This window comes from Aspergillus bombycis (assembly GCF_001792695.1).
Source record: "Aspergillus bombycis strain NRRL26010 chromosome Unknown contig00257, whole genome shotgun sequence".
Classification (NCBI taxonomy): Eukaryota; Fungi; Ascomycota; class Eurotiomycetes; order Eurotiales; family Aspergillaceae; genus Aspergillus; species Aspergillus bombycis.
In genome coordinates, this window is record NW_019170259.1 from 1 (window position 1) to 9,236 (window position 9,236).

The following is a 9,236-nucleotide window of genomic DNA, read 5'->3' on the forward strand; positions in this document are numbered from 1 at the left end:
AAGAGATATAGCTAAGACAGATCTCAGGGCAATTATAAAGACAGTAAAACTATACTGGTAGAATATCAAAAATAGAACTAATTACCTAAGTACACCTCAATACACTACAATAATAATATATTATTTAGTCAATACTATAGAATAGTATAAGAAATATTAAAAATATATACAGCTTTATAAATCGAGCTAATTTCTTATTTTTTAATAGCAGAGATTATAAATAGAATTCTGTCTTTTTTTTCTATTAATTTTTTTAAATTTTAAGTACTTTTGGTGGTATGGTTGGTAATTGTATTAGATATACTTTTTTACCACGGTCAAAACATGTGGGGTGGAACACTCGGTTGTGGAACGCTTGCTTTCCGAATACATTATCTTATAAAGGAAAATTAGTAATTCAAAGTATAAATTAGATATCAAAAACACTGTATATATAGATATATTTATCGATATTTTTAAACTATATTTAATATATTTTAAAATAGGATTATTTCTCTACTTTGAATATCGCTGATTATAAAACTTTAGACAGAATTCAATTTAATAAAGAATTGGCTGAGCTATAATTATTTGAAAATAGCTAGATCTTGAAAATGGGGTGCAAAAATTAAAAAAATATGCCAAGAACTGAAAGACATTTTATATACGCTAAATCTATAGGGATCAATACGATCTTTTCGCACCCTGCCACAGTAGACTCTAGTTAACTAACCGGCTACTTGCCCTATATAGGAGATCCTCTTACAAGTTACAATTTTAATTTCATGGACTAAATTTGATATTAAACATCAATTGCCTCAACAACCCAAACAACTTAAACCTCAGTCCCCAGGTGGATTCCTAACCTGCCCATATATTATTATTATCTTAATAACAGCCCATTAGTTAATTAGTATGTAGGTACTGTAACTGATTCAATCATAATCAACCCAACAGCATTCTTACATCTGCCTGTTTACTATAAGCTCTTCAAGCGACGGTTCTGAGCTCATCGGCCGAACAATAATAGACACTAGGAGTGGTGTGCACTTAGAATGCGTTGAGTTGATAGGGTGACTATGTTGTAATTAGTGACTCAATAATACCAAGCTTGAGAAGTAATAGATAACAGCAGTAACTAGGTGAATATGTCTTGATAGACTGTGCTGAATGACAGTACAGAGTACTGTTAGAGATAGTAAGACTACTGCCCTGTAAGGCAGTATACATACATGTCCACGGTAGTAGTGCCGACACTAGATCAAACTACAGCATTTGTCACCCAGATCAGGTGAAACGTGCAACAACTGAGCCAGTTCTATTTATTTGCATTCACATAACGAAATCAATTCATAGTCTTTTTGAATTACCGACACCGCCTACCTTGAAAACATGAACGACCCTCGTTGATCGGAGATATAAGTTGGAATATTCCCCCTCCTCCTTCCATCTTCGATCGAGAGGCAGCGACGGTTTTGATTCTAGACGACTCTGCACTTCCACTGTGAGCAACGGAAGATTTAGACGCTCTCAAGAACCTGCTCCTTGAACTCCCTCTCAACCTTGTGACCCTTGTCGTCGGTGGTGGATTCGCCATGTAAATTCAACAAAGCGCCCAGGTCGAACTTGGGGGCCTTGAGAAGCTTAACCTTGCGGATGTGGACCTAGGAACATCTTAGTTTCCGATTCAAACCTAAGGATAGGGAAATACCACGAACATTCTGGAGAGGGTAGATTCCTTGCGTCGCCTTCTCAATCTCGCGGCCGATAACCTCAGGGATAAGCTTCGTGGTGAGTTGAGAAAGAGTGCAGCTGGCGGCCTCGCGTTGGATGATCTCGGTCATCTTCTTCCGAATGGCGCGGATCTGAGAGGAGCGGGCGTATGTGGTCTTCTTGATCTGGTTGGGGCGCCTCTTAGTGAAAGCAATGGCAAACAGACGAAGGAGGTAGTCGTCGGTCGTCTTCACAGTGACGTTGGCTTCGATGAGCGACTGCCACTTGCGCACCAGGGATCGCAGTTTATCGGTCGTGAAGTCGAGGCCGTGGAAGTTGGTCAAACAGTTCTTCCCTTGGATCTCGTCCACACGAAGCTTGACCTTACGGAAAGCGTGGTCTTCGTCGTTCTGCAAGTCGGCAAGGGAAACCTCGAAAATCCGGCCCTTGAGCGAGTCGTTTGCATTTTTGAGACCACTGGTGCGGTTCACCAGAGTCTTTCCAACACTTTAGAGCTTCTGGTCAGCCGTTCGCCGATACATATGGGTTCGGTTCTTCTCTGAATGCAGGGGTTGAAATGTATAGAAGCGACATACTCTCTGATCTGGAAAGTGGAGGGTGCCTGAACGCAATTAGCAACGTTCGCGCAACTACACCAATTGTAACTACCTTCACAGAGTACTCATCCTTTCTGGAGAAAGGATCAACGGTCCTCTTCTTGATACCCTTCTTGCCCTTCGACAAGCGCTTGTTCCTTCAAGACATTAGCAATCAAGATTGTTGTCCTGCATTGCGACGTTGATGTGCGATTTGACCTACTTTCCAACAGCCATAGCTGCGACTCAGGTCTATCTTGCAGTGGTCGAAGACAGACGGATATATCACACCACACGGTCTGGTGGAGGGAGTCGATGGGATTGTCGCTGCGGAATAAGAGTTGAAATCGAAATCCCACAGAAAAGTCCGCTAAGCGAGAGCGTCGGCCCTATCCCAGATTATATAATATTCTCCCCCCACAAATAGACCGTTCAGACAGTATGATTGGATGTTTTGTTACAAGAGTCACGTGAAGATACAGTTTTGTATCGACCAAAGTAAGCACGCACTACCACAAAGTACAAGGTTACAATGTTCTCTATACATGTCATCACATTTCCTATTTTCCAGGGAGTAAAACTATTTTAATTCCAGTTCCATACAAATCATCCCAAATCGCTATCAAAGCATACAACAATGACGATCTTTATTCGAGGACGGCAGTTGTAGGCTGATATGAGGTAGTGACTGATGATGTGTGGTCAAGTATCAAGTCGTATTCCTACACATATCTCTCTTTCTATACCAGTATGCATCAGCTGCTAAGTACAGACATATTAATTCCGGAGGAAGTTCCTGGTTTAGATAGTACATAGAGCTGCATGGGAATGTAAGTGTATATGCTGCTTAGCTACTAGTAAAGCGCTCTAGCCGTCCAATGTTTCTAATGTTAGTGTGGGCGCGAGTGATGTAATTGGCATTACAGGCCCGAAGTGCTGAGAGTACTAATCCCCATAACATACTCCGTACTAGGTACATAGTCTTCACTTCCTTATCTGTGCTATAGCCCCGTACAGAGTATCACCACTGGCCTCTAAGCCACAGTATTCAGTTCACTACCCCCTGTTTTTGTGGGGATACGCATTGATATCAACTAAAAAACAGTAAGTACATAACTAAACCTATACGCGTTGCAACTAACCAGATGTGGATATCTTAGTTGTCCTACGCTGAATACCAGCTCTAAAGCACCTGCGAACGTTCGAAGGAAGCATGGTAGGCTGCCCCTGTCTTGTGTGCAACCGGGACATGTAGAGAAGGAAACAAATGACTGAGTGTTCGTTCGGTGATAGGGCAAGCGGAAGAAGTCAAGCAGACAACCACAAGGACCAAAGAAGGTGAGTAGGTCTGGAACAGGCGATGATTGTTGAGGCTAAGAATAGAGTCAGAGAGAACCATTGCCGACAACTTTCGCATGTCTTTTCTGTAACCACGAGAATTCCATCGTGGTGAAACTAGACAAGAAGCTGGGACTAGGAAACTTGTCCTGTAAGGTGTGTGGGCAGAGGTTTCAAACCGGCATTAATTGTGAGTTCATAAACACGCACTACTCCGAGGACCAATTCTGACAAACTCATGCCTTAGATCTTTCTGCTGCTGTCGATGTATATTCAGATTGGGTAGATGCTTGTGATGCGGTTGCCAAGGATACAGTCAGCAGATATGAGGATAATAATGCCGGTGGTCTGCGATCAAATGAGTTTACTGTGTCTTCTATTGGGCAGCATGCTGAATACGATGATGCAGATCGAGCCGGTGCATATGTGGATGATGATTGATACACGTAATTCTCAGATATTGGATATTGGTGTACAATATAAAGGTACAGTGGCTTTCCTGTGGTCGCTTTTCCAAGTTATGACCGCTCTTCTGCTTTTTAGGACTTGCTGTTGCTCGATAATTTCTGGCGATCAGCTGGCTTCAATCCTAGGGATAATGAATGCCTGCAATGATATTTAATTCTTATTCATGCCTCATGAAACAGCAACTTCAGCTAAAAACGGTATGCACAATACGACTACATTGTGTTGTAATTATGTAGATGCGCGGCAAAACAATTTTGAAGAAACCTCCGTAATACTTCATAAGCAGTACTAAACTAAAGCTCACCTGGGTCATTGGGTGTCACAGCGTATAGTATCGATCACCAAAATCACCAAGTCCTGGGATAATGTACCTGTGTGATAGCAACCAGTTAGCGAACTAATCAAGAAAAAGGGAGGTTAGAAGTAAACGGACTTTTTCTCATCCAAACCTTGGTCTATAAAAGCAGTCACAACCCTGAGCTTAGGGAAGCGTTCCGCAAAGTCTGCGACTCCTGAAGGGCTTGCGATAAGGTTGAGGAACAGAATACGGTCCTCCGGTACACCCTTTGCCTTGAGAATTTCGACAGCGAGCGTCGCTGAACCCCCTGAATTGATAGCAATTAATATCACTTTATAGTCCAAAAAGGTCATCTAACCCACCAGTTGCGAACATTGGATCAAGGAGTAAAACCCAACGACTGGAGATATCAGCAGGGAGCTTCTCGTAGAAAAGCTTCGGCTTGCATGTTTCTTCATCTCTTTGTATAAGTATTTTCCCAATGCGAACTGATCGACAGCAATCTCTCAAGCCCTGCTCCATTGCCTCGCCCGCTCTCATGATGGATACGCCGCATATTTTACCTTCGAACTTGACACCGAGATAGGTACGGCCCACAGGAGTTGTCACCGCTTGCTCAACCACTGGAAGGTGGTTTAAACCTTCTTCCACCAACAAACGGATGATTCTATTGGAATAGAAAATAAAATCGGCACGCCCAGTTCTCTTATCTCTGATCATACTATGCAGTCGTCAGTATAGGCATCCAATGTTGACTTCAAATTTCTTTAGAGACGTATGACTTACGTGAGAAGAGCGATCAACTGGGGTGTTTGAGGCAAAACATGGACATTTTCATAATCTATGTCTTTCGACACTGTTGCTGTTGGCTTCTCACCATCGGGTCTGTAAATTGGGCCAACTCCTTGGGCAGGAGAAGGGTTTGCTTCCAATCGTTCATCAGCCATGGTCAATGAGACCTTTAGTATGGTTCTTGATAGATGAAGGCAAATGTGAACTTTGAACAGCGGGGGAAAAAGCTAGTCGTCCCACTGAGGGTCTGCTAAACTCGCGTGGAAGTAGTGATGAAGTTAGTTTGTCGCAAGGAAAAGGGAGAGACCAAGCAGGTAAAGACAGTGCATGAATATGTCCGACAAGTAGCTTGAAGGCGGGTGGGGTGGTTCCCTAGGTAATTGGATTATGAAATACTTAACATAAAACCGGCAAAAGAAACATGGTTATGGAGGACTAGATAGGTTATAGGTTCTACTAATATAACCACAAAACTAGTTAGTAGAATGTAATGTAACTTAGCTAGCATAAGACCTAGTCCAGTCTAATTTGTACTGAATATTGTGTAGTCCGCGACTCCGCGCTCCCCGCTCTTAATGGAAACGAGTTAGTCTAATTGCAGAACTTCGGGAAACTTGATTTATACCAACATTTCTTTAACAGCTATAATGCACAGTATGTGGATCTACAGTTGATATTGTATCACGCACAATACTTACACTCAGAACGTTCAACTAAGTATCAAATCAGGCTGTGGAGTCCTTTTCATAGCAGTTTTGTTGGTTCACAACTATACCAGATTATTACTACCTGCACCTCCATGGAGCAATCACATCCACGAACGTGTGTAGTAGTTTCTTCAAAGAGCTCATCCCAATAAATCCATCTACTCTTTCCATTTTGTAATTGAAGCCTTCTAACAACTCGGTGTCAATCTTTCTACTGCTTATATACTCTTTTCTCGCAATCTTCCTGAACCTATTTGCCTTCTTTATCAATTCACATAAGAGCCTCATACGTACCGGCCCTGCCTATACAAGTGGCGTCTGAAATATGCGTGAGAAAACCAAGAGACTTGTGACTTACGGTAAACCAAGCTCACATAAGTCTCACAACTTCAAGAACAGGGTAGAAGAGGGACCAACAACTCCCATTATCTCTAGTGGTGTTGAGGTTTCAAATACCTTGACTCAATCGCCAGGCAGTGATTCTCGGCAATTCTGTGGTGTTGACTCACTTGATCATAGTCCTGACGCGCACATACTAGGTTCCCAGAATAGCCATGGGAAAGCCTATGATGTCAGCGGAACAAAGCGCAGAAAGCTCCAGGAAAAAGCGCAACAAACTCAGGAGCACAGTGTGAGTGCTGATAGTCATATTGGGTCTATCTTTGCACATGAAAGTGCTACGAGATTTAGCGAAACCGAAGGTTCGAATTGTGTCAAGGGCAATGAGGCCCTCCATATGGCCAAAGCTCGAGACCAAAGTGATGGTTGTAGCCTTCCAAAGGGAGCTCAGGCTGAAATCGCAAGGAATGAACAGGCTCCTACAGAAACAACCTATATGCTTCAATCTCATCGGGATAGAAAGTTTTCTCTCAAGACCGACAGGCTTTCTACATCATATCTCAGCGCCGTGGATGCCACCAGGCACCAAACGAAACAACCAAGTCTTCGGAAGAGATTAGTTGATTCATTGGACTCAACAGAAGGGGTGCCACTGGATTTTCTGTCAGATCGTGAATGTCAGTCCGACTGCCAAACGCCCTCTAGCCGTACCTGGAAAGGAATCGATCGACAGCGTACTGCGTATATACATCGATCTAAGGCTCCTGGTATAGACAATATCCAACGGTCGCCTAATTCCGGACCATCGATATCTGGAAAGTCTAGGGTTACTTATGCACACCAGCGTTCCTTCCTAAATGATGCTTCTGTCTTGGGCCACACTGAAGAACCTGGCCTATTAGTTTCCTCAGGATGTCATAGTCTTAGGCAGCCACAGCCAAATTCAGGGCTGCTATCTCAAACCTACTCGCATGTTGAAGACGATGAAAGCCTCAACAGCAGGCCGGTTCGAAGCATCCATGAGTTAAGACAGGCTGGAGACAATGCACGCTTTTGGGAAACAGTGGATTTAATCTTCGAAGATATCGAGGACCCTCACAATTCCACATCGGAGGTGTGCAATGGCTTTGTTCAACTGTGTACAAAACTTATGGAGCCTCGGTTTTTAGGCCGTTTTTCCGAAGCTGGCTTTGGCGAACGACTGGTGAAATGTATTACAGGTGGGGGTTTTGATATAGTTTCAACCACTCTTGCCCTATGCGCTTATAGATTGATATGGATCAGCGGCTCTTTCTCGTCTGCACCATCAACACCATTTTGGCCCAAACTTTTGGATATATCTCCCACTCTACTTGACGTCGAAGACGATATATCAGTTACCGCGAAACAGCGATATATCGGTCTATCAAAAGCTGTCCAAGCATCCTTGAAGAGTCTTTTGCCACGGTTGTCCCTTGCAATATACGGAAAGCGGTCGATGTCAACTATTTCACCGCGTCTGCTGATTCTTTTGAATATTCAATCTTCTCTAACTGCCTTTCAAGAGAAGGGCACCAATGTTGATATCCCTTCACCGCTTCTAACCCTAATTACTGAGTTGCTATTACCCGAAGCTTGTGAGAATGCGAAATTTCCTCTGCCCTTTGAACGTTATCAAACGCTCATCCTGACTTTGTCGATTCTGGAAACGTATACAATCCTATCGGGTCCATTGGATCCCGACTGCTGCAACTCCTTTCGGTCACTTGTTCAGTGTTATAACTTTCTCTATCCGAACCAGGGTGATCAAAGCCGGCGGATTCTGATCCTATACATTCGGGTACTGTTAAACCTTACCAACAAGGACCCATCTCTTTGTGAGGAGTGCTGCAGAACTGAAATTGTTGGTGGACTTGTCAAGGTCATCATTTCAGAATTTTGTGCTGTGCCCGAAGAAACCACTGGTAAAGAGATCAGCTCAGTAGATGCGGTAATATTAGCTCTGGGTGCTCTTATTAATCTTGCAGAAAAAAGTGAATCATCGAGAGCTATTTTTCTGGAGACAACAAGTACTTCTGAATCTTCCCTCGATTTGCTCTTACAGCAATTTTCTACCAGTATCAGTTCTGTATCCCAGGTAAGGAAGTCCTATGTACATTCACTTATAGTGCCTAATGCAGAATTTAGGCACACTCCGTTTCCGAAGTGCAGCATAATGTTGCTATCGGGTACTTGTCAATTCTTCTAGTTACACTTTGTTTGAATCCCATAGCATTGGCCCAGGTCAAGGTTTCTCTAGATGGCAAAGGACTTGCAGCGGCACTATCAACGGCCCAGGAGTTCCTTCGATATTATCAAAAGGTTGAGAAAGATTCGCGGTTGCTCGAGACACAACACGGACATAGAACTGAACTTACGCCAAGATTAGAGCGAATTCTTTCCCAGATACGAGAGGAAGAACGACAATAATGCGAGAAAATCTGCAGAACGTCACACTATTAAAGGAAAGCTACATATTCCTATTGGCATCTCATCTACTCTCGTCCCCGTCTTGGGTCATGCCTCTTTAAAGCCGTCTTGCAATGGGAAATCTCTTTCACTATACTTGACAACAGCTAGTCATGTAAGAAAAAAAAGACATTTGATGTAAAACCGGACTGTAAACGACTTTTTTACAATTGACGACCCAATCTGAACATGGTAATTGGTACTTGAGGTGTTCGATTACTATGTACCTAGGTTGAATAGTTGAAGAGTACCGAGTAGCTATACTATGTAGATAATGTCACAGAATTGATAACGATCATGCAAGGTGACTGTACAGTATACCCTGCCCCAGGTGCATGGACATTCCGGTGGCCGAACGGCGGTATACTATATAGATGCCCCCAGGGTATTCAGGATCGTTGATCCGGAATTATATGACCTTTTGGCCTTGTGGAATAGGGTGCCCTGGCTCTATCTCTTACAATAAAATAGCCCTTTTTATAATCCAAATATTCCAACAATAGCAAAGATACAATACTT

The 9,236-nt window shown here is 43.0% G+C and overlaps 3 protein-coding genes across 3 annotated transcripts; 1 reads left to right on the forward strand and 2 right to left on the reverse strand.

Moving 5' to 3' along the window:
• Positions 1–1,499: 1,499 nt before the first annotated feature.
• Positions 1,500–2,525, reverse strand: rps1 (40S ribosomal protein eS1; the record flags this gene model as incomplete). Its single annotated transcript, XM_022539304.1, has 5 exons — positions 1,500–1,643; positions 1,698–2,199; positions 2,289–2,314; positions 2,362–2,446; positions 2,512–2,525. 5 exons carry the CDS (start codon positions 2,523–2,525, stop codon positions 1,500–1,502), a joined length of 771 nt encoding a protein of 256 aa, XP_022382895.1.
• Positions 2,526–4,413: 1,888 nt separating this feature from the next.
• Positions 4,414–5,339, reverse strand: ABOM_012177 (uracil phosphoribosyltransferase; the record flags this gene model as incomplete). Its single annotated transcript, XM_022539305.1, has 4 exons — positions 4,414–4,465; positions 4,528–4,699; positions 4,755–5,113; positions 5,179–5,339. The coding sequence occupies 4 exons, from the start codon at positions 5,337–5,339 to the stop codon at positions 4,414–4,416; spliced, it is 744 nt and encodes a 247-aa protein (XP_022382896.1).
• An 877-nt stretch (positions 5,340–6,216) lies between these two features.
• On the forward strand, positions 6,217–8,678 carry ABOM_012178 (WAPL family protein; the record flags this gene model as incomplete). Its single annotated transcript, XM_022539306.1, has 2 exons — positions 6,217–8,346; positions 8,397–8,678. The coding sequence occupies 2 exons, from the start codon at positions 6,217–6,219 to the stop codon at positions 8,676–8,678; spliced, it is 2,412 nt and encodes an 803-aa protein (XP_022382897.1).
• Positions 8,679–9,236: the final 558 nt, after the last annotated feature.